General features: G+C 39.4%; 1 protein-coding gene across 1 annotated transcript in view; it reads right to left on the bottom strand.

Moving 5' to 3' along the window:
* The window catches only part of RIMS1 (regulating synaptic membrane exocytosis 1), a 491685-nt gene extending 473877 nt beyond the window's left edge, over positions 1 to 17808 (bottom strand). Inside the window, 1 exon segment of the mRNA XM_042939159.1 lies at positions 17552 to 17808. Within this exon segment, the coding sequence (XP_042795093.1) occupies positions 17552 to 17715 (164 nt within the window). The 5' untranslated portion in view covers positions 17716 to 17808.
* Positions 17809 to 25913: the final 8105 nt, after the last annotated feature.

The raw sequence follows: 25913 nt of genomic DNA, 5'->3' as shown, positions 1-25913 counted from the left end.
GCCAAGTACATAATATAACCATTGCTATCTCGTTTACTCCTCCCACCCATCCCTGTTTCACAGATGAGACAACTGGGTGGATAAATGACTTAAGACCACATAGTAACTGATAGAACCCTGGAATCAAACCCAGGCCTCTTTGATTCTCAAATACAGGCACTCATTTCCCTGCATCCCACAGTAATTACTACTAAGTACTAGTGGTAAGAGTGTATATTAGAGAAATTTTTGTTTACTACCTGCATTTTAGTATCTGGTTGTAATAACAAAGTTTATTTCCCAGTTCTATTGAACATTTACTACTCATGTGGTGTAATCTTTACCTAAATCACTTTTTTCTATTTTCTTTTATGAAAGGTAGAGATAGTTGTAATAATTATCTTACTGATTTCATAGTATCATAATAAGAATAAATACGGAGTGTGCACTTGAACACTTTTTACTATAAGGGCAAATGTTAGCTGTTGATGATAGTGTGCTCTTGATTTCATTGACCAAATAGATATTAGAAGTGAGAAAGAAGGGAAGTCAAAACAACACCAATATTCTGGACTCAAAATAACTTCAAAGAGGTTTGTGTTCTTTTCTAAGATAAAAGCCATTTTCCATGAGAAGTGTAGACACTCCTTAGACAGTCAATTCCATGCTAGGATTTTCTAGATATCTTCTAGAACATCCTGAGCTAACAATCTTATTGTCATTTCAGGCAGGACCGAAAATTAGGGATATGAGCTCCAGATCTTATTCTGATGCTGGGAAGTCACTGGAGCTCTCTGGGACACACCACAGTATAGGCTTAAGGATGACAGTACAGAGGATGACTCTGTACCTACAGCCTAAATCAGGGGATGCTACATAGCAAGTGCTCAAAACTGTTGGTTAAATGGAAGAATAAACCTCTGTAACTATAAAAGAAGGGTACTGGCATAGATGAGCAGTTTTTAGATGTTTCTTTTGCTGCAGAAATCTTTTTTTTTTCCAGTAAGATCCCCAAATCACAAAATATAAAACAGATAAAGGCAATGAGCTAGAAATGATACAGCAGTATAGCACATAGATGCCTAGACCCTACCAACCACAGTTTTTCCTTGTCCAGTCAACATTACTCCCCAACACTCTTGGACAACCCCACCAAAGTGTGGAAACCACTGATTTGGATGCTAAAGCTCCTTTTGACTCAAATTCCGTAAGTCTAAATATTGATTTCTGTCTTAAACAGGTTATTTCTACATCAAAGAAAGTAAACTAGCTCCTTCTGAGAAACAAGTAGCTTAATTAATAAAACATTTACTTTTAAATTACTCTAATTTGCTCACCAAATATCCCCTGTTCTCTCCTACATTTCCCATCCTCTTTTGCAGTTACCTGGCCCTGGGCAATGGCCCATGAACTGCAGTGACATATGTTCATTCTACCTCCTCCATCCCTCTCTTCCTTAGAGGTGGCCATGTGTTCCAGAGATCACTACTTCTACATGGAAGAAGGCCACCCAATCCCCATGGAACTGTGCAAATAAGCAATGAAGTTTGTTATGTTAAGCTATGAAGATCTGAAAGCTACTTAATTTTTTTGACAAATATATATTTTAAATTTAATGGAGATATTTAGACCAAGTACTAAATAGGTCTTCTAGAATGTACTGCTCTATTTTCCTATATAATAAGGAGTCCTCACAGGACAAAAACATGAACTGAAAAGATGTATATGGAAAGGAGGAAGGATAATTTACCTTGATAACAGTGTGTTCCTTTATGGAGATTCCATATATGTCTGTATATGTACACACACACACACACACACACACACACACACACACGTATTTGTTATTGAATTGAAAAATTAAAAATGTTTTCTCTATAACACATTTCTCTAAACATGAAAACCCAAATACAGACTTGAGAATATCTTTGTAAATTTGTAGAAAACAGAACAACTACAAAATCCTAATCAGGGCTCCCTTTAGGTTGAAAGAAACAGAAACCCTCTCAGACTAGCTCAGATCAAGATTACATAGCAAACAAAAAAACGAACTAAACTAAAAACAAAAAAACAAGACAAAACAAAAAACAACAAAAAAAACATTATACACCAAAGTGTTCAGCCAGCCTCAAAGTGACTCATCCCGGGAGGTCAGGATCAAAGAAGTTTGGTGCCTCATGGGGCAAAAGGTCTCTCTTATCAATATGCCTTTGTCAGTCTCTCACTCTCTGTTGACTCATCTTGCACATGGCCCAACATGGCTTCCTCTGTAGACCAGCAATCATTTCTTTTTCTGGTAAATTCACACTCCTGCTTTCCACACCAACTATTTCAGACTTTCTTCCTCATCCTCAAATCTCCAACTCCTATCACTGTAGAAGATGACTCAATTCTTCACAGAAAAAATAGAAATCATCAGACATTAGGTCCTTCATCTTTCCAGTTACAAACTTATACCCTTTCTCTTTTCTTTAAACCATGTTGTTCACTATATTCTTTCCATCAACTGTTAAGCATTCTTAAATTTATCCTATTTAAATTCCATTTAAAAGAGGTCCACATTGGACCTACCTCTCATTTCCCTCCAGGAATCCCCTTATGTCTCTCTTCCCAAATATCCCAAAAGATAGGACCAGAACTAGTCCTATCACTTTTTCTGAAGTCACCAGTGATCTCTTTGTTGAATCCAACAACTGAATACCATAGCTATTTATCAGTCTTCATTGTAGTTGATGTCTCTGAAATTCTTTTTTATTGATTCAGATACAATTTACATACAGTGATAGGCACAGATCTTAAGTGTACAGCTTGATCTATTTTAACAAATGCATACACATTTACAATACACATCCCTACAAAATATAAAACATTTCCAACCTTTCAGCAGATTACTCCTTTCCCTTTCGTGTCAACCCCTCACCCCTGCTACCATAAAAGAGAACACCAATCTGATTTCTAACACCATGGATTAACTTTGCCTATTCCAGAGCTCCATATAAATCAAATCATACAGTCTGCAGTATTTGTGTCTGGCTTTTTTTATTCACCAGAATGTTTTTGAGGTTTATCTTTGTTGTTCCTGTATCAGCAATTTACTCTTATTTATTGCTGGGCAGTATTTCATTTTAAATAAAGAGTTTTAAAATTCATTAATTTTATAGCTTCTCCTGTTGATGGACATCTGAGGTATTTCCAGTTTAGGGCTATTTTGAAGAAGGTTCCTACAAACATTCCCTTATAAGAGTTTTTGTGAATAAATATTTTCACTTTTCTTCTTTAAATATCTGAATGAAACTGCTGGGTCATAATGTAGATACATGTTTAGCTTTAAAAAAAAATTACCAGGGGTGTCTGGGTGGCTCAGTTGGTTGAGCAACCGATTTTGGCTCTGGTCATGATCTCACGGTTTGTGAGTTCGAGCCGAGTGTTGGGCTCTGTGCTGACAGCTCAGAGCCTGGAGCCTGCTTCAGATTCTGTATCTCCCTCTCTCTCTCTGCCCCTCCACCACTCATGCTGTCTCTCTCTGTCTCAGAAATAAATAAACATTAAAAAATTTAAAAATTAAATTAAATTTAAAAAATTACCAAATAGTTTTCTAAAGTGGTTGTACTATTCTTTGGTCCCACAAATAATAAATAAGGATTCCAGTTGCTCATTACTTCCACCAACATTTGATGTTGCCAGTCTTTATTTTGGTCATCCTAGAGAGAGTGCCTTTTCCTCCTTGACATATTCTCTTCACTTTTATTTGGTATATCAAGTCTCCTGGGTTTTAGCCTACCATTCTTCATTTGTCTTTCCTAGGTCATTGTCCTTTTTCAGCCTTTAAAAGTGAAGTTTCCTTAAGACCCATTCTTAGGTTTTCTCCTCTGAATCTAATCACCCATTCTCACCTGTAGTTCCATAGCCACCTGTGTATAGATGACACATAAATTTCTATTTCTAACCCATCCTGTCTTCTGAGTTACTGACATATATTCTGCAAAAGCCAAAGGACGAAAACCAAACTTAAGATCTCTCTTCCACCCCTCCAGATGCTCCCAAAACTTAGGGCACAAGTCAGAAGTCAACTCATATTCAATCCATCAGAAGAAAATAATTGTAGCTTTTGTTTCCCAAATCTCTCTCAAATTGTAACATTTTGGCATCACCATGGAAGTCCTTGCTTCTAACATCTCTCACCAGGACTTCTGCAATAGCCTCCGAGCTAGTCTATAAACACACATGCCCTCGAGCTGCTCTTCCAAAATGCCCAAGGGAGCAAAATGTATAGAAAGAACTGTAGTTACAAAAAGTAGTATGAGGCATGTCTGGATCATGCAAATGAAGTAAATGGGAGAAAATGAACTTCTTTAAGAAGACTTTATAGAAAGAATGTTTTAAGTTTTCAGGTTTGTGGGTGTGAGAGTTTAAATGAACAGGTGCATGGATGAGTTGGGAGTGCTCATGGATGTTATGTGAGTTGCCATCTCCTTCCCATCCCTCTAATTCTTTCTTTGGGTCACTGACCAACAGTCTATCTGAAGCCAAACCTCCAAATGAGGGGGAACCAAGAAAAACTGTTCTCATAGTGAGCAAAACCAACTGGCTTTTCTAAGTGAAAAAACAAAATATGATTTTAATATGTACATAATTCAAAAGCATAGTAGTAAAAGCTATTGGGAATCATAAATAAATCACTACATATTGAAAACATTGTATCTTTCAGAGAATTATTAAAAATTAAAAATAAAATGATCACAATTAAGAAGTATTGATAGCTTAAATATAAGTGCAACAAATACCATTACAAAGGAAATTTTTAAATAAAATATTTCTTAGTCCTTGGCAATGATCCACTTACTTTGAATAATACTCAATATGACAAAATTCAAAATCAACAAAGTAATTAAAAGTTCCCTTCAGTTTTCTTTCTTCCTTTTTTAAAAAAAATTCTTTTTCTTAAAGTTCCTTTATAAAGTTTCTTAAAGTAGTGTGTGCATATATATATACACATATATACATACATATATAATTTTTTGAGAGAGAGAGGGTGCGAGTGAGGGGCAGAGAGCAACAGATCCCAGGAGGGGCAGAGAGAGGGGGGACAGAGAAAGGGAGAAAGAGAGGGGGGGAGAGAGAGAGAGAGAAACCCAAAATGGGGCTCACCCAAAACAGGGCTCATGTTTTACCCAAAGCAGGGCTCGGATTCACCTGAATCAGGGCTTAAGCTCACCTGATGTGGGAATCAAACTCACAAACCCTGAGATCATGACCTGAGTTGAAATCAGATGCTTAACAATTGAAACACCCAAACACCCTACTCTTTTTTTTTAATGTTTATTTATTTTGAGAGAGAGGGAGAGAGAGAGACCTGAGGAGGGGCAGAGAGAGAGAGATAATCCCAAGCAAACTCCACACTGCCAGCGCAGAGCCTGATGCAGGCCTCAAACCTACAAACTGTGAGACCATGACCTGAGCTAAAATCAAGAGTCAGATGCTTAACTGACTGAGCCACCCAGGTGCCCCAAAAGCATATACTCTTATAAAGCAGGCAAACCAAACCAAAATTGAAAAAGAAATCTTTTTTTTTTTTAATTTGACAGTAGTTAAAATGAAAGTAGGTACAGAGAGTATGACAGTAGAAAAAACACTGGACCAGAAGATAGAAGACCCAAAGTCTTATACCTAACTCTCTTACTGATTAATAATGAAAACCAGAAAGAATCTCTGGGCCTCAGTTTTCTCTCCTTAATAGTGGAGTTGGAATAAATCTTCAGTGGCTAAAATGTTTTATCTTGATTGCCAACTCTCATCAGTTGATGGTCTGGAGTACTACAGTCAGAAAGGTTCTTGAGGCATCCAACATTTAGCACTGATGCTTTTCTAGGTTCAGGAAGTCATCTGTGCACTGAGTAATTGCCAGCCCTGGACTGGACGGTCTCATCTTATCAATATCTCAACCCAATCCAGTTATGTTATGTCAAAGACTAGTCCTTTACTGTACTGGGAATGCAGACTGAGCAGTTCAGTTCAATAAGCACTTACTGAGGTCCTGCCATGTTTCAGGCACAGTGTTAAGCAATGGAAATACAAATATGATTAGGAGATACCTGCATTCAAGGAGTTTAAGGGCAGAAGATGACTTAACCAAGGGGCATTTTTAAATAAAAAATATATTCCAGTACAATACTTTATGTTCATATGTCTATGATCTAATTCTAAATACCAAATCAGAGAACATATATTATGGTTTAAACTGTTACTGAAGTTAGTGATATTTTAAATTCAAAGGAAATGTTTCCATTAAGCATGTCTGTCTAGAGAATTACTTTTTAAAATGTATTATTTACATCCTCCCATGCTGACATTCAAACATTTTTAAAATGCTGTCCTTCGGGAAGCCATTAATGATAAATTAAGAGTACAACAGATCATCTGAAAATTGTATTTCAATTTCACCTTGTAATATCCAACATCCACTATATTCTCCTCATAAGTTCTGGCCAACTCTGGTTCTCACAATAGCCAAAAACACTCAGCTCACTTTTTATTTCAGAATCTGCTGATAGAATTCCCATGGTTAGCATAATCTTCCCACTGCATCCACCTACATACCCTATTAATCCACCCAGCAGCCTTTGGTGACTCCTCCACTCCACACCCTTTGGATTTATTCATTCATTCACACACACACTATAAAAACTTCAGGCATCTATTACATGCCAGGCACTGGCAAGTAAGAATGATCCTGTTCTCAGGAATATATGCTATACTGAGGTGAGAACTGCCAAGGGAAAAAGGTTATGAAAAAGATGTGCACAGAGGAAAAAAATTAATCTGGGAAGTATGGGAAGATATACTAGAGGAGATGCCACTTGAACTAATTTGAAAGGCTATGTAAAAATTAGGGAGATTAAGAAGGAAATTCCTGGGGCACCTGGGTGGCTCAGTAAGTTGAACATCTGACTCTTAATTTCAGTTCAGGTCATGACCCCAGGGTGGTGGGATCAAGCACCTCATCAGGCTCTGCACTGAGTATGGAGCCTGCTTGAGATTCATATTCTCTCTCTCTGTCTCTCTCTCTCTCTCTCTCCCTTTTGTTCCCCCCTCACCCCTCCCCTGTACCCTCACACTGTCTCTAAAAAAAAGAAGGAAATTCCTGACAGAGAGAAAAGCACAGAGGAGTCACAAAGTTGTGAAGCAGTGGTGATACTTTGAGATCCTGTTCAGTAAGGCTATGGCAAGAAGGTGTGAAGGACCAGTGAAAGGAGACAGTAAGCACAGTACAGATTATGAAGTTTAAACTTGACTCTGAAAGCAAAGGGGTTGTATTGAATGGACATGATCAAACGAATGTTAGAACAATTCCTCTGACAACAGTGTGAAGATGAGATGGGAGGGGTCTGACTGGTGGCTGGGAAATGAATTAGGAAGTTATTGCAGGCAACCCAGTGAGCAGTGATAAGAGTCTACATTAAAGTAAAAGCAATGGAATTGGAAAATAAAAGAGGAATTCAAAGGACTCTAGAAAGATTGAATCAGAATCAGATTTGACAATGGACTGAATAAGGAGTTCCCCTAAAGATGCTACGCTGAAAGACAGGGATTATACAAACAGCACTGTGTTTAGGCAGAAGGTCAAGAAAGTTATGATGGATAACAACTGGTTTGAAGTTCCCAAGGGGCATCCAGGTAGAGATATTTAGCAGGTGGTTAGGTACATGAATCCAGAATTTGGTAGAAAATTCTCAGGTAGTAAAATAGATTTGGAAATCATTAACATATAAGTATGATTGAAGCCATGAGTGTGTTTGAGATTGACCAGAAACTGAATATTATATGGGAGTATAAGGTTGAAAGTAGGACCCATGGGAAGGGCAACACTTGATTATTAACAGAAGATTGATTAGGGACACATTAGAAACTAGAAGACAAATCAGAAGGAAATGGAGTTATAGAAAGAAGAACAAGAGAGAACTTAAAAAAGTCCTCCACTTCTTATTATAATCACCACCCATTGTGAACTATTTTGTGTGGCTTACTTAGCATTTTCCCAAAGTACACGTCATAGTTTTTAGAATTTGCACTACCTCACCAGGTAAATTACCTGTTACTGGGCCTGGGACTGTGAGCTGTTTGTTTTTTTCTTTTTCTGCATGTGGACCTCCAAGAACCTTAAACTATGCTGCCTTTATGGAAGCCTGACAGATAGCCACCTGCTAGATTATCAGTCATAGTTCAACTCAATAGGGACTATTACATCTTAGGCCTTTGGGGCTCCAAATACCATGTAATCCCTTTTCATGCCTGTGCCTGGAACAATACTATCTAACAATACTAGGGTATGTGGACATCTTTGTTTTTATTTTTATATATTTTAAAGAGTGTGTGAGCAGGGGAAAGGGGCAAAGGGAGAGACGATCTCAAATAGGTTCCATGCTAAACACAGAGGGGCTCAGTCCCACAATCTTAGGATCATGACCTGAGCCAAAATCAAAAGCCAGATGCTCAAATGACTGAGCCACCCAGTCACCCCATGTAGACATCTTTAAATTGAAATATACAGCCTAATTTATAAAAATACTTTACTATATTCTATTTTCTCCAAATTACATTTTAATGTAATTGTCATGATGATCATGAAGAATATCAAAGTAGAATCTCTTTATAATTTTCACTTACCAAAATTTTAATGTCTCAAATAAATAAGCCACCTCATTTTAATTTCCCTTTATTTCAGATACCAAGACATAAACTACATCAAGTTTTTCTCCCCACCACCTCCCCGCCAAAAAAAGGGTTAGGAAAGAAGACTTAAGGTCCAAAATATTACAACACAGAGTTAGCTAAGAAAGATAACTCTGCTAAGCTGTATGAAATAGAAAAGGAAAAGCTATTTGGTTAACTTTACTTTTGTTTTCATCCCTTTCTAGTAATACACTATGTAATCTTTCTGACCTGGATAGAACTTCTAAATGTGCATATATATACTATCCTATATTTACAGAAACCTGATACATTGATCTATACATTCCTTAGATATTTCATATACCATCTGCCCAATTATTCTAAAATGTAAAACCCCATAAATTGAAAATACAACAGCTAGCCACCCGAATAAAGACGTTCTCATTGCATTTGTTAAGAGCTATGTTTAAACAAGAACTATAATGTGGCACATGATGCTGGTGCAATGATTACTTACAACTTTAAAATAACCTTATATTCTTGAGAATATCAGTAATCTCCTAGAACACTGCTCAAATATCGATCATATTTGAGCACAGAAATGTAAGTGGGTAGCTAATCAAACAGACGACATAAAGTGTGGGACATACAGCCAGAAAACTCCATCAATTACTACTACTATACTAATTCCCATTTGTGAACATGCAAGAGTCCATTAAAAGAAGGTAAACCGCGTAAGATAAATTTATATGACAGTGCAGATACTTTCATTGGTTTTCAATTCATATATCTTCTCTGTGTAAATATAATGGCATCTCCCAAACAATAATTACCTCTATAATGATGGGGAATACGAAAAGAAATACTAAATAGGATGTAGATCACCAGCAAGGTATTATATTACATAAAGATAACTGTTTGGTTCATTATAGTTCTTTAAAATAGCTAATATCTAATTGAGCACATTAATTACTTTCAATTTGCAAGAAATTACTTTCTATAACGTTACCTTTTTTTACTCTCTAAACTTCAGAAGAATTATTAAAATATTGCATTCTAAAATCTATGTAAATGTCTTCTCTAAACTGCAGTTGCTCCTTTGCAAGGCCCAAAGGAGAACGCTCATAAAGAGAGTCCTGCTGCAGCTGCAATTCAGAGCCACTGCTATTTGAAAAATGTTTTGAAATTTTAAATTCTACTTTACCATAAAAGGTGGCATTCCACTGAGACTCCATAAAAGATAACACCTCATTCTCAGCAAAAGCCCTTCCATTTACCAATGACTTTCAAAACAGTATGTCTATAACTTACTTGTATTATTTATTGAGAAGATATATTTTATGGCTGTTAATTGCTTGATTATCTTAAGTTTTAAATGAATAATGGGTCAAGGGAAGCAAAACTTATAAAAAAGACAATAAAATTTATTGTCCATAATGAAATTCAAAATTGACAAATAGGGATATTTTCCATAATTACAGACTGAAATAGGGATAAATAGATACTGTTCTGGGCAAACCAACAGGTACAGTCACTTTCCTTTTAAACAACTCTATTTTTCTCTCTTTTTTTAAGTTTATTTATTTATTTTGAGAAAGAAGGAAAACAGCATGAGTGAGGGAGGGGTAGAGAGAGGAGAGGGAGAGAATCCCAGGCAGGCTCTGCACTGTCAGTGCAGAGTGTGACACAGGGCTCGAACTCAAGAACCGTGAGATCATAACCTGAGCCAAAGTCAGACCCTCAACTGACTGAGCCACCCAGGCGCCCTTCTATTTTTCTTTTTAAATAAACATTCCTGTGTACAGGAAGTTTTCACAAGATAGCAACAGAGGTAGAAAACCTAAAGTCAATGCAGAATACTCCCCTCCTGCCATTCACAGAACACTGACCTAGATCAAAATAAGTGTATATAAACTTGATGTAGAGTGTGAGAATATACATACAGAAAACCTAAAGCATCCAGTACAGAATCTTAAAACATTCCTAAACACATATAATATAATCTGTTACATCACCCAACAATAAACTGACATGAAAGAGAAACTACCACTTGACAAGTATACTGCCCCTTATTCAGCTAATTCTGAAAATGAATAATTTATAAAATCCAGTGGCACTAAAACCATCATGTCTTTTTCTAGTAAAGGATGAGAAAATTTCCCTAATTTCTCTTCACATTTTTGATTTTGGGTTGCCTTCTAGATATTTAAGACTATCATATTGTCCACATTGCTTTCTGTGTTAAAGACATTTATGAGCTATTTAATGAGGAAAAAAAGAAGAATGTAAATATCACCTCAGACCAAGACCTGGGCCCATTTTACGCTGTGCCTCCTTACCAAATTCTTGCACTGGCGGTTGCAGGCCTCGCCACACTATTCTGTAAGCATGATACAATGAATGGATTCTTCTGTAAGAACTCATCTCCACAGGACCTCTAGCAGCTACTGCAATAACTACAGGAAAAGATAATCTTCCGATTCTTCTATAGTTTTCCAGAGTAGAGATAACAATGGCACCTTTCTTTGATACAGCAACTTCAACTTTAAAGTTTCACTATCATATTACAATGTCCTAAGTTCGCAGGGCAAGCACTATCAATTCCACTTTACACATAAAGAAAGGGAGACTCGCATGGGATAACTTACTGATGGTCGCATCTATAGAAAGTGATAGTGGTAAGACCAGAATTCAGTCATTGCTCCATCCAACTATTTGATGCTCACCTCCCTTTCTGACCATGGCACTTTTAAAATGGCAGTATTAACTACACCAACAAAGGACTCTATTCTACCCAAATAGTCCAATGCCTGACCCCATTCCAAAACCTGAAAAAAATGGTCTTACTGTTAGACTATTGTACAATACTTAGTTTGAAATAGCCTAGATAATAAATAAAACTGAGAGCAATAGTGGGGAGAAGAGATAACTTCAAAGTGTAGGAGAATGGTGGGAAAATGCAAAGGTATTAACGCCATGAGTAAAAGAGCAAACAGATCAGAAAAGCCCCGGCTGTATATGGGGTTAACCAGTAAGCTGTGGCCAGATCTAGAGATTAAAGAGAGGTGGACTTGGAAAAGGGTAAAAAATGCCACTAGCCATAAGAAATTCTTCTCTCCCACCTTTTAGATTAATTCTCTGGGCTCCAGAGTCAAATGTCATAAGCAAAGGGTCAGGAAGGTATCTAGCTAGTGCTGGGAATTTCATTAATACTAGAAAACTAATAGAATACTGACAGGATGAACTTCTCATTAAGAGGTGAGCTCAGGGGAGAGTAACATGTAAAGTATCTAGTCAAATGCCTGACACACGGAAGGCATACAACAAATGTTAGTACCTCCTCCCCCAATAGAACAGGAAAACAAACCCTGTATTATTACCCACATCTTGATGTACTTTAAAAAAGACTTACAAGAGGACTAGGAACTTGGAGTCAATGCACATGGGTTCTGGGTTCTATTCCTCTCGTTGCCATGTGCCCTAGGAAAATTAACTTCAACTTGCAGGACCAGCTCTAAAATATCCACCTCATATCACAGAACAAAATGTAAAAAGCTGTCTAAAAATATAAAATTGTCCATAAAGAGATACAAAATGAATTACAATGGACTCTATAATCCATGGTACAGCAACCTCATCCATCTGTATGTTCCAGATGTGGGAGAATAATATTATTTCAGGAATTCCTATTTGATATCTTTCCAGGAAGCTTACTGCACAGGTTTAAGACAAACCATTCTCCTCACTTAACAAGTTGAGCAAATAACACTCCCAAGATGTTGTGTTTCTATTCAAGTCAGCAGTAGCACATAGAGCCCACACTGGTTTCCATATTCTATTTCAAATTTAGTAATCTACTTATTTAAATGATGGTGCCCCCTCACTTCTGGTTAAGAAAGAATACATACAAGTTAAAAGAAAGTCAAGCCATGTTAGCAAAAATGTGAACTCATGGTTATGTCTCTTTCCTTCCATTCTCTTTGATAACTCCTCATGTCTTTCATTTTTTAAGACTTCCCTTTACTATATTTTCTCCAGGAACAATTGAGAATTCAGTCCTGGGCATGCACATTTAATAAGATAGATTTCTGTTGAAAGAAAACTCCAACAGAGTTCAGAGTTAACCTTCTCTGAATTTAACCCTATCTATAAATGGTGTAAAGGAGACTAGACTCCAAGTAAAATGATGAGTTTTCTCCCTCTTTTCTATTTAACACAACATCTCAAAAATGATAGACACTAGCTCGTGGGTTAGCAGGGTTTCCTCATTACTATTTGCCTTCTTCCTTTTCCTTCTTACCCATCCCTGCCTCAGTAACATGAGATAATATTTCTGGGCATAAGATAAGAAAATCTTTGCAAACCCCAATGAAAACATGATACCTGCATTCATTAGGTCTCTATCTGCACTCCTCCCAGATGCCGCATCTACTTTTCCTTTTTTTCCCCACTTGCTAATTAGGGTCTCTCATATTGAGTCTTGTGTATACATTTCAGGCCACAATGTTATAATTGGTTGGAGGGAGAAAAAGGAGGAAGAAAAGCTAAAGTTACAAGAGTCTACTCCTTCTACTTTTTTTCTCCTTTCATGAAGGAAGTAGATTTTGTGGATGTTTGAACAGTTAGCACTAGATAACTTGTTAAGAAGAGCGTGAAGTCTAAAGTCGACACAGTTTATAAATCAATTTACACCATGAATTGTAGAATTTGTAAGAAAAATAGAACCTCATAGAATCTCCCATTTAATTGTCTTGCCCACATTTACACAATAAGTGACAGAATTGGTGCTAGAACCCCCAAAATGCTTGGATCCAAAGTTAATGGTCTTTCCACCAAAGTATGATGCTTTTTATTTTCTTAAAACTGGAGGCAATTCCTTTGCCCTCAATCCACAGGAAAACTCTATTAAGAGTGTAAGTAAAGCTCCAGGCCCTCTTATAATCAGCAGCTGATCTACTAAATCAGCCTAATCTTTTGAAAAACCACTTCTCTGAAACTGAGGAAATAGCAGATATTAATTCAAGGTAAAGGTAGATGAAATGCAAGCTTCTTCTTGGTAGAAAGATGGTGTAGGGTATGGGAAAATATTTGGACTTAGAATAAAAGGTCTAGGTTTGAATCCTGGTTGGGCCATGTAATGTGAGTTAGTTTAGGGTATTACTGGAATTCTCTGAGCATAGAATAAGGATCTGAGGATTCTATGACCTGACTTACCTTCTGCACAGGCTGTTGTGAGAATCCAAATATGGATGTATTAAACTTGAGCATAGTTCAACTATTTGGCATTTGATTCAATAACCACTTAGAATAATGGCCAGCATGAGGTAAATGCTCAATAAGTGTTAGTAGTTTTATTTAATATTTCAATATGATTCTCAATTCCTATCCTCAGACTATCCCTTCAACTCTCTGCTTCTATTTTTTTCTCTTTTACTATTCTGTAGCTCCTTTCTCTATGAAGCTTTTATAAAAAAGGAATAAGATTTTAGATCTAATGAGATCTTCTCTGATTTAGGTCCCAGATAATGCAGTTTTCACCTCATGTAATATATTGGCTCATGGTGTCTGGTGACAGTTACTTGAAAGAGTATTCATTGAGGAAGTTAGGTTTCAAAAAGCCTCCAAAACACAGACACACACAGACACACACAGACACACACACACACACACACACACACACACACACACCCTACTAAGATTAAGAAAAGACCTCTGATTTGCAGATAATCAAATCAATCACTAAGAATTATTTGCAGGATTCAACTATTTCTAGTTACATGGCATGGTTTTTAAAATTAGTGCACTTTGCCAATTAAATGGCTTATTTTTATGATAAAGTACTTATAATTTTGAGTAAAACTTTCTGAAATCTTGAGGCAAAAGTTAGCTTGATTATTCTTTTCCATTTACACACATTTAAAGATATTATCAAGAACTGCTTCAGGTAGTAATTTATAATCAAGGCTGATGAAACTGTACAAATACATTTTAATTGTATTTTGTAATCTTTCTTTGGCATATTCACCTATTAGTTTTCTATGTTCTATTAGTGCCTTACATATTTATACACATTGGGAAGAGAGAGAGAGAGAGAACATGCACATGGGGTAGCTCAAGGTGATGGTTCTGCAGTGATGAACAAAAGTGAATTTTAAGTCTAACTGCTCTTACCAGAACTTCAGCTTTGTAGGGCCTGTTGTGAAAGTAATTTCTCAAATATGTGATATGATGGACCAAGCATTACCATACAAACTTATCTCTGATTTAACAAATACGGTACTTCAATGCCCAGTGAAAAGCAGCATGTTTTCCAATCTATTTTTATGCAAAGTTTAGGAAAGGCCACCACCTATGACTGTGCCATTAAATTCCCACATGTGTATGTCATTTGAAAAGTCTCTACAATCACCAGTTTTTAAGACATAAAGTGCCCTCTAGAAAAAAGTACAGCACTGTTCCACTAATTGCAGACAATATGACACGCTTACATGGCAGCAAACCGGGATTCCAAAACACTCACCAGTCTGCCACTGCACAAAAGGCCAAGACATTAACAGAGGAGGCTGACTGATAAAGTTAATGCAGAGGTCTGGGATTATAGAGGGCTGTTGTATAACAGCATCACACACTGCGATATTCTGTGAATCTTTGCAATAAAGGAACAATATTTGCAAGCCAGTGCAAAGCAGTCACAGGAACAGCAGTGGGAAAGATGTTTTAGACATGAGCATTGGACGGTGTTCTTCACTGTCTTATTTGTCCACATAACCCCATACACTCTTACCATGCTATCCTAGGCAGCTGGCAGATTTGGAATTCTGTCCTAAAACTCACCCTCTCCCTCTTAAAACCTCTCACTCTCCACCATCCTGAAACAGCAAACGAAGAGGAGTGATGGCCACTACTTGCACCGTGCCTTCCCCTTCCTATTTGGACCATGGAGCAGCAGCTCATATTTTCTGCTGGCTGCTGGAGGCCTCCATCCACCTGCTATCTGCAGTGAACACCAAAAGGAACGGTAGCAACCTGTAAATCCTGACCAGCATAAAAAAGATCTCCAGGACAGGTGGCAGGGACTGCAACCAGTGAGGACAGACGGACTGACAACCAGACAGACAAACAGCAGCACCATCAGACACAATCCATTACTTCCAGTCTCAGAAGAGGGGAAGCCTGCAGCACCAGGGATGTCATTGTTGCATTAGGGACAGGCAGCAGATTAACAAGGGTTCTGCCTCCCTCAAGCCAGCAGGCTTAAAGTGTTTGTCTTTTGGAGGAGAAGGAGCAGGGAATCCAGAAACCTGCTGCTCTTTATAGAACAAGGCCAGCTCTGGCCTTCCGGACCCTTTGAGTCTACAATGAAAGGGCAGGAATGACTGGATTTCTACTCTTCTGCTGTGGCCCAGCACCGACAGCACTTGCTCAATATCCCCCTCTCCCATCTGGGTGGCAGTTACATTGGTGGGGACCCATCAGTCTGGGAATGCAGCCTCCCTCCCTTCCTTTCCTTCTAGGCACTGCTGCACTGAGAGGAAGCACAAGAAACCTTCAGTGACAGCATCTTGTCTTCAGGAGGCAATCCTCTGGGGTGGGGAAGGCCCTGATGGGTGTGCTCTGTGCCTGGGTGTCACGCCTGTTCCCTCCCTGCCCCCTTCCTCCCTCTCAGCTAACTCCAGATGCAACAGGTTCCCTTTGGCTTTTCATGCCAATCCTCTGCCCCCAGATACACCTTCTGGTCTAAACGGGAGACACCAACAAAGTAGTCCCAATCAGGGTCTCCAAATTCCTTTACCCCCAAGTTGAAAACTTTCCTGAATACAAGACGACCAGGGAAGGCAGAGTCGAAGTCCCCTGCAGCTCCACTCTATGGGTGATGCTAAGGAGCAAGGAAAACCCAGCCTGGATGCCAGTACCTTGTAAGCAGTTTTGTTTGAGAATATGATAAGCAGCAGCACAGGAAGTGTCACACACCCCTGCACTACCAGCAACAAGCCCCATCCCCTCCCCAGACAGGGGGAAATGGGGCACTGGGCAGACAGCCTTTGAAGGGCTGATAGGCTTTAAGGAAGGGGGGATGTGTGCGCATATTTGATCCCCTATTGTACTGCTTCCACCAGAAGCTGAGCAGGCCCCAGGGGTCTCTTGGAAACCAGCAAAGAGAGGAACCTCTATTTTGTTCAGGCCAGAGTCCCCATCAGCTTCTCCCATTATTTAAAACTTTGCCTTGCCAATGGCATTGTGTATGGGTAAGAAAATGTATCTTCACACAGGTATTCTATGAAGAAGACTGTGACTAAAAGATTAAAGAGAAGCTGGGGAGGCAGGTTACCAAAGATGGCAACTGCCCAAAAAAGACCCAGTCTTGATCTGGAGATGAATGAGTACCAAAATGAACACTCAAAGAAGCATTTTTCTTATATAAATACTGGCACCCTTCACTGGGGTAACCCCAACCTCCTGAACAACTCCAGGAAAAGAGGAGCTGTTCTCAGCACCTCTTCATCCATCCCACCTCCCCTTTCTTCCACTCATCACCTGGCCCTTAACCTGTTCCCAGCCCAGGGCCCTTCCACCTGGGCGGCATCAGCTCTTCTCAGCTTCTGCATACCCCACCCTCAGGGTGGTCCCTCTCCACCCAATCTTCCTCTGCACCCCAGCCTCAAGACATCCTCTCCTGGCTCCCGGGCTTCCCGCTCGGTGGCATCCCCTCCGTCCTCCTGTCCCCCTAACCTCTCCCCTGCTCAAACCCGGCGCCCCTGGCCCCAGGGCGGGCGCCTCCGCCCCCCACCCAGCACCCTCGCCCGCCCCTCCCCCACACTCAGCCGAGAGGATTGGGTGAGTGAGTGGCGAATGGACCGATGGAGGCACGGAGGTACGGATGGCGCGGCCAGGGGTGGCTTACTTGAGCATGGCTTCTTCTTTTTCCTCTTCTTCCTTCTGCCGGTCCATCACTGCCATGATAATGTTCCTCTCCTCCTCGGTCAGGTGGCTCAGGTCGGGCAGCTCTTGCATGGGGGGAGGCACCGTGGGTGGGCGAGGACCGCGGGGCCCCACCGCCGAGGACATTTTCGTGGCCTGCACGCCCCCTCTTCTGGCTCCCTGGCTCTCACCTTTCGGATTCACGCCCAGCAGCTGCGCCCCTGCTTCCCCTCACAGAGGAGCCCTCCTGGCGGCGGCAGGAGGAGGAGGAGCAGCGGCGGCGGCAGCAGCAGAGCCGGGGAGAGAGAGAACCCAGTCTTTCATGGTTGTTTGCATCCACCCAGCCCCGGATGCTGCCTTTGTTTTGGTCGCCCTAGCTCGGCTCGGGGCCGCCCGGCCGCCTCCCGCAGCCCAGCCTCGGCCGGCGGGGGCGGACAGGCGGAGGCGCGGCGGGCGCGGCGAGGGGGCGAGGGCTCGCGCCAGGCTCGGGCGATCCGGGCGTCGCGCGCTGGGCGCGCGGGGCGGGGGCGGGGCTGGGGCTGGGGCCGGGGCTGCCGCCGCCGCCGCCGCCGCCGCCGCCGCCGAGGCTGCTCCCAGGCTCGGCTGCCTCCAGTTTGGGGCTGCAGGAGGGAGAGGGAGAGTTTTGGGTGTCAGTTAGGCGGAGTCTCGGAGGCTTCGCTCCCGGGTGATGCTGCTGCTCTCGCAGACATAGCTGCCAGCCACTCAGTCCCGGAGCCGCTCCGCCCACGGGCACCCACCCGCCCACTCCCCAGGTCAGAGCCACTCGTGCCCCAGCCTCTCCCCCCACGCTCGCCAACGTGCACGCCACATCGCTCTATCCCCAGGTACCCCTCACCCGTGAGTCATCCTCCCTTTCCTGGTCTCTCGTCTGTGTCATCGTCCCCAGCCCTATTTTCCCATGGATTGCATTAATCATCATCATCCTCGCTACCGTCTTCATCGTGGAGCGTTAATACTATTTGAGCACCCAAGATGTTCTGAACAGCTGGATGGAACACCCCGTGGACGCGTTTTTTTTTTTTTCCTGATACGATATATTTCACATTTACTAGTCAAGTATTCATAGCAACAACAAAACAACGTGATTTTTTTTTTTAACATAATTTTGATACACACACACCTCCGACAGCTTGGATTTTCTGGGTCCATTGTATGCGGTGTCTTTCTTGACCCATCCTCAGTGGGGCCGTTCTGCAATTTATCCTCATTCCCCCTTACGATGCCCCACAACCTGACAACTATTTAATTTGTCATTTGGGGCTCCGGGTAGCCCCATCGCATCACATAACCGCACTTCTCTGGTGCTCGCAAATGGATTATCTACTTGAATTCCTCTAATGATGCTCATGATCATCATGTACTCACTTCTCAGCCACTGTAGATACTTCTCGAGAAAGACTGATCCCTGATAAGAAAAAACGCCCAACCACATCTTACTGTAAGAAGCTTCTGCTTGATGCTTGGCCCAATGATAGGCATTAAGGATGAGCTTCTCTTGCTGATAAAGACAAAAATAAATAGACAATCCCTTCAAAACAGGTATTGTTACAGGCTTTGAAAACCAGAGACTGAATTTTGTTAATATAATTATAAAAGAATCAATATAGAGAAGAGTACAAATTGAACAACAGTTTCCTAGTGAGTATCTCTCTTAGAAATGGTGATGACAGAATTGATATGTGTCTCTCCTGGAGAATTCTTTCTTTAGTTCCAGAAAGGATCTAGCATTGATACATATGTATTTTTTTCTCCAAGTCTAACTTTGTTAATGAAGAAGAAGATGGTGATTTTTTATGAATCCTAAAAGTCCTATAATCTTCAACTTTAGGGAATTTCAAGTCCTATAATCTTCAAGTCCTATAATCTTCAAGTACTTAAGTACTTGATCTTCTGTGAATGCATTCTATTTGAATACTCTCAGGAATGGAAGACTCCCTACCTCTTAATTCTATTCCTATGTCTAGATCTCTCTTTACCTGAAAATCTTTCAACTATTTGAGATGGCTATCATGTCATCTTTATTTTTTCTTTCAGAGTAAACCTTGCCAGTTTATCCAACCAGTAATTGTGTAGCATAATTTCAAGTCTGATCATTCTGGTACTGCCTCTGGACACACTCATGTCTTTTCACTACTTTTCCTGAAGAGCAGTTTCAAGACTACATATAAAGAACAAAGAAGCATATCTGGCACTTAGCAAGTGCTTTGTAATCATTACTTTTATTGGCACAACTTAATATTGGCCTAACTTGTTGGTAGCCATGTCAGTTATGATGTCACTGAAATAAACATAGTCTACTAAAATTTCCAACTTTTTTCGTAAGTGCTGATGCCTAGCCAGATTTTCTCTTTCCTCTAATTAAGCAATTGATGAAAACATTCTAATCATCTTTTTGTCATTTAAAAAAAAATTTACTTGTTTCCGTCAGCATATATTCAGGGGAAAAGTGAGTTTGAATTCTGGCTCTTCCAATGTTTTCATGATTTTGGTAAAATCACTTATCCTCTCTGAACTTCTGTTTTCTCATTGGAAAAATGAGCTAAAGATATTTGCCTCAAAATAGAAGAGAAATATTAAATGGAAAGATATATTTGAACTATCTAGCTATGGGCCTAATACTTAATAGTTCTCTTGCTTTTATTTCTTGCTCTCTCCAAGAGATTTATTAGGCCATCTCTCAATTATCATCGTACAGAGAGGAGTTTGAGATGTGAATGATATACTCCTTCTATAAAATGCCTGTCTCTCTGCTAGTCAATGTAGACATGCAACAGACAAAGGCCTTGTCCTCAAGAGGTTTATAATCAAATTGACCTCTTGAAATTCTTCTAAAATACAAATAGAGGAAGTGTAAGTCCTCAGTAGACATCAGAGCTAGCTAAATAAAGCTCTTGAAGGCAGGGGCCTAATAAACAATTAACAGTGGTATTTTTGCTTGCTAGGGCTGCTGTAACAAAACACCACAGACTAGGTGGCTTAAACAACAGAAATTTATTTTCTCACAGTTCTGGAGGCTAGAAATACAAGATCAAAATGCTGGCAGGATTGATTTTTACTGAGGCCTCTTCTTGGCTTGTAGATGGGCAGTTTCTTGCTGTGTCCTCACATGGCCTCTTCTTTGTGCAGGCCCATCCCTACTATCTCTCCCTCTACTTACAAAGATATCATTCCTATAGGATTGGGGCCCTACCCTTATGACCTCACTTAATCTGATTAACCTCTTTAAAGTCCTAAAGCTTACATTGTAAGGTACTAGGGATCAGGGCTTCAACATATGCGTTTTAGAGGGACAATTCAGTCTAATACAAGTGGTTTTCATTTATTAGAATTACTTTGGGAAATAGTGATTGACGTGTATTATCTGAATGACTTAATGAAAAGACTTCTGGTCTTGATCATCTTTATGTTCATAGCTACTACCTTGGGCTCCACAAGTGCACGTGAAATCAGTGAGTAAATAAATGAATAAAGGAGTAAATGAATTGACCAATAAATTAGTAAGTGCCATGGTACAACCCATCAGTGTCTCTCCTGTCAGGAATCTCATCCATTATGGAGGGGTTCAAAACCAATTTACAAAATCCAAAGAAGTATATTTGTACAGATTTACTTTCAGAAAAGTAGACCTTATCTGTGCTTAGATAAGCAAGCAAACACCCAAAGTAGTTTATCAAAGTGTATGGCACAGATGATTAGTTTCTGAAGGTAGTTTACAAAAATGTCCAATAAACTTAGAAAAATGTACACAATACCTCCCTCTTAGAAATGCATAAGCCACCTTAACAAATAAAGCATGCTATGAAGCAATTATTTACTGCAGTAAAGCAATCTGTTTTACTTGCTTTGGCCTGGTATTTCCCAAATGTATTTGGACTGTAAGAGAGCTTCATTTTCTCCCCTCATGGGGAAAACATGCTTTGTCTAAAGCTTTGGGGAAAATCATGACTTACAAGCATGGTATCCACGGATGTTAACTAGAGAGACCATGAAACTTGTAATGTAATTCTCTTGCTCAACCAATGATATCTTTGGGAAATGTCTCAAATCTGTATCCCTAATGTCTTAAATCTCTATATCTTAGATGCCCTGAGGGACAACACTTATGGTCTGAGTAATAGTCAGAAATAATGACTTAGACAAAGCTCCTCTAAGGTAAGTTTCTTAGTTCTGCTATCCACTGATATTCTCAAATCATCATTTCTCAAAATAACTCTAAAATTGGACACCACTGCTAACTGCTAATTTAACTTAATAGCCGAGATTATAACTTCAAAGTGGAAAATCATTGAAGTGGTGTCAAGTTCAAATCCTTACTCTACCATTTGAGAATTGTAGTGGGTTTAGTACTGCCTCTCCCCACCCCAAATTCACATTCATTCAGAACCTCGGAAGGTGACCTTATTTGGGAATGGGTCTTTACAAATGAAATTAGCTAAAATGAGTTCATACTGTATTAGGATGAGTCCCAAATCCAATGGGTAGTGTCCTCATAACAGGAGAGATGGCACACACATACCAGAAAGGAAGCTGCATGAAGACACAGAGAGACACAGAGAGAGGATGGCCATGTGAAAACAGAAGCAGAGAATAGAGTGATGCTGCCCCAAACCATGGAATGCCAGGAGCCACCTGAAGCTAGAAGAGGCAAAGAAGGATTTTTCTCTACAGACTTCAAAGAAAGCACAGCCCTGCTAACACTGTAGTTTTGAACTTCTCCATAACTGTGAGAGAATAAATTTCTATCATTTTAAGATGTTTCTGCAGTCAGTGGTACTTTGTTACTGTAGCCCAAAGAAACTAATACAGTATTTATTCTGAGCTTAGGTAAATTAGTAAATCTCACTGAGCTAATCTATAAAATGAAAATAATAATACTTACCTTCCAGGATTTTGTTAAGGACAAAAGGTTGTGAATATGTGTACTTGCTTTGTGCTAGGCACTGAAGATATGGGAGGAAACAATGCATATAAGGTACTGGCCCTAGAGAGGCTTGGCAAACTATGGCCCATGAGCCAAGCACAGCCAAAAGCCTGTTTTCTGAATTAAGTTTTATTACAACACAACCACATTCATAGATTAAGTATTATCCATAGCTGTCTCTATCCTACAATGGAAGAGCATATGTCCTGCCAAACCAGAAATATTTACTGTCTGCCTCTCTACAGAAAAAGTTTGTTAACCTCTGCCCTAGATGCTTACAATGCAGTTTGAGGAGAGAGGGCATGGATAAACACACAAGAACAGTTGGACTATAATTGCTCTAGAAAATAACTTACCAGAGATAATAGAGAGTACACTGTGGGAAGATAGGTAGTCACGGGAGTCCTAAAAAGGGGTCCCATGAGCAGAGATTTGAAGGATAAGAAGGGACCAGCCTAAGAATCACTGAGCACAGACTGTTACAAGCTGAAGAAAGCATCAGAGACAAGGCCCTGTGTCAAGAAGGGGCAGAACTCTCAGGGAAAAGAAAGTAAGCCAGTGAGGTGGGATTATTGTGAGAAGAGGAGAAATCGCCAGGAGATGAGCTCCTATAGGGCCCAGTCAACCACGACAAAAAGTGCTTTTTTACTCTTGTGCAGTGGGAAGCAATTGAAGAACTTAAACAGGGAATTGAATGATATTCTTTACATTTTTTAGAAGATTACTGTGTCTGTGGGTGGCAAGAAAACAGGTGGCAGCAAGGGTGAGTGGCTTGGACTGGTGTAGTATGAGTGGAAAAAAGTGGACACATTCAAGATGTGCTTTGGGGGTAGAACCTACAGACCTGCGGACAGATGAGATGTGAGGAATTTGTGAGGAGAAGATATCAATTATGAGTCCTGTGTGGGGCTGAGCAAGAAGTGGGTGGGTTGTGGTTCCATATATGGAGATAGGGAATTGGTGTGTGTGTGTTTTGGGGGGAGGGATAGGTGGTGCAGAAGGGATACCAAGAATCGTCTATTATCGTCGTCGTCATCATCATCATCATCATCATCATCATCATCTAAACTCTCAAAAAGAGAAATATATTTGCATTTAATTTGCTAATTGATCCCTCTGGCCATAATGTTATTTTTTAACCAAAGTTTAAAAAAAGAGACAACTCGTCCTTGTAAAATTACTTTTATCAAAGATTGGCCTGAAGGCTTAAGGGGCCTTTGTTGCTCTCTCCACAATGACAAAAGTGAAAAACCCACTAATGTATAATCAGCAGAAGTGGGCATACAAATGCACATTCATATAAGAGCTAGGAGCATAATTGCGATTTCAAGGTTCTATATACTCGTTATAATTGTTTAAGTATTTTTAATTGTTAGAAAATTTTGAAATAAATTAGCTAGGAATATCTTCAATACTGTTGAGATGCAAGCTTAACTAACTGGTGAACTATAATCCTAGAGTTTTTACTTCAGTTAAGTATCCTCCTATATTTTTTTCACTACCATTTGTATGAAGCTTAATCATAATCTATTACACAAGAATGGTTTATATATAAGGTGATCATATGTCCTGATTTGTCCAGAACCATCTGAGTTTGTGCCTATTTTACCGGCATTATTATCATCAGCATCTCCTTTCACTTAAAAATGTCCCTGTTTGGATGATAAATTATATGGTCATCCTATTTATACATAGTTATAGTAATTTGCAAAAATATAGTCTTTTGGCTTCAAAGAACATTTGGCTCTCAAGAGATTTCACTGAAAGTATTTGGCTGAAATGGGATATCAGATTTTGGCTCAAATTCAGCCAAATACCTATTTTAATTTGATTTTGGTAAGGTTCCACTATTGTCATTTATTTCATGAGGAATTCAATGTGTGGGAATGTCTCTGTCCTTGGATCAGAAGAAGATAGATCATTCTATTCTCTTTCCATGGACAATATCAGCCTTGGACATACTTCTTCCAAGCAATTAATATTCTGAGCTATTCTTTCTTTGAGTTATTTCTTTTCAATGCTTGTCTACTGATTAAAAATCAGAGTTCATGGCCTTTTTTGCATTCTTCTGAGACTGATCATCTTCTATTTTGGTCAAACTTAGAATGCTTAATTGGCAATGTTTGAGAATAATTTCCCCACATTCTTTTCTCTTCCAATTTCCTTCTTTGCATTGAGTCACTTCTTGAGAATTCTTCAGTTTTGATTCTACGTGGAATGAAGAGTCTCCATCTTAGATGCCTCAACTGTTTATTAGCTTTATTGTTTTGAGAGTGCCTTCTGAGAGTTATATTGGTTGGATTGAAGTGTCAAAGTCTAAATGCTATCATCCCAGCTGTGTGAGTGAGATCCTCCTCTATTTACAATCAATCTCTTCCTTAAAAAGTATCACAAGTTGAGTTGACTTAAAAAGAAATATCAACTTTTACCTACCTACAAAGCTAAAATCATCCTGAAAAAATTCTCAAACTAAATGGATTTGGATAATAATTCCTAAGACTAGATTGTTTTATAAGTACTAAAAATTTTAACAAGTTGAAAAAAAACTTCATTAGAGTTCACATTTATCAAGTATATTTTTGTTAAAATAACATTTTACTATAACAAAGACCTCAAAAATCAGATTTAAATAAGTACTGCTTCCTAGAATTCTCTGACTTGAATCCAACCCCAGAGACTGTTTCCCGTCAAGTTCTTGCCTATTTTCCTATTTTTCATTCCCAAATTTGAGATGAACAATCCAACCCTATACAGGCCAGCCCTTGATAAGACAGTTGCTTCTATCCACAGTGCCACAGCCCTTGCAGGCAAGTGGGAAAACTGAAAGAAGAACACAGGGACTTCACTCCTATTTCTGTCACTAATTAGCCCTACAGAACTGATGAGGTAACTTAATTTTCCTGAGCTTTAATTTCCTTATCTGTAAAAAGGAGACAATATATCTCCTTTAAATATCCTAAGTATTGCTATTAGCAATAATACTCAGTGAGCATATTATATGTTCCTGACCTTTGCTAAATGTTCTACAGGCATTATCATATTTACTATTTTCAACAATGGGTAGGTAGTGTTAATATTCTTTGGGGCACTATTTAGTATGACCAGGGTAGATCATTGTCCTTCCTTAGCAGGTTTCAGCAACAGAAGTGGGTAAACCAAACTGACAGACAAAATGTGTCATATGTTTAGTGAAACAGAAAAATGGATTCAGATGTTTATCACAGAATAGACTATACTTGGATAATTTATTAACATTGCCATTGTAGTAACCACTGTCTTCAACAGAATTAACAATTTGTAAAGTTTGCGATTACTTTGCTTTCCTTTGATTCACAATTACTGGGACCGAGACTCATCAGATTTCACTATGGCCTTTATGTCATTTTCATGGTGACTGATTTCC

This window comes from Panthera leo, chromosome B2 (genome assembly GCF_018350215.1).
Source record: "Panthera leo isolate Ple1 chromosome B2, P.leo_Ple1_pat1.1, whole genome shotgun sequence".
Taxonomy (NCBI): Eukaryota; Metazoa; Chordata; class Mammalia; order Carnivora; family Felidae; genus Panthera; species Panthera leo.
This window is presented reverse-complemented; position numbering and strand designations above follow the sequence as displayed.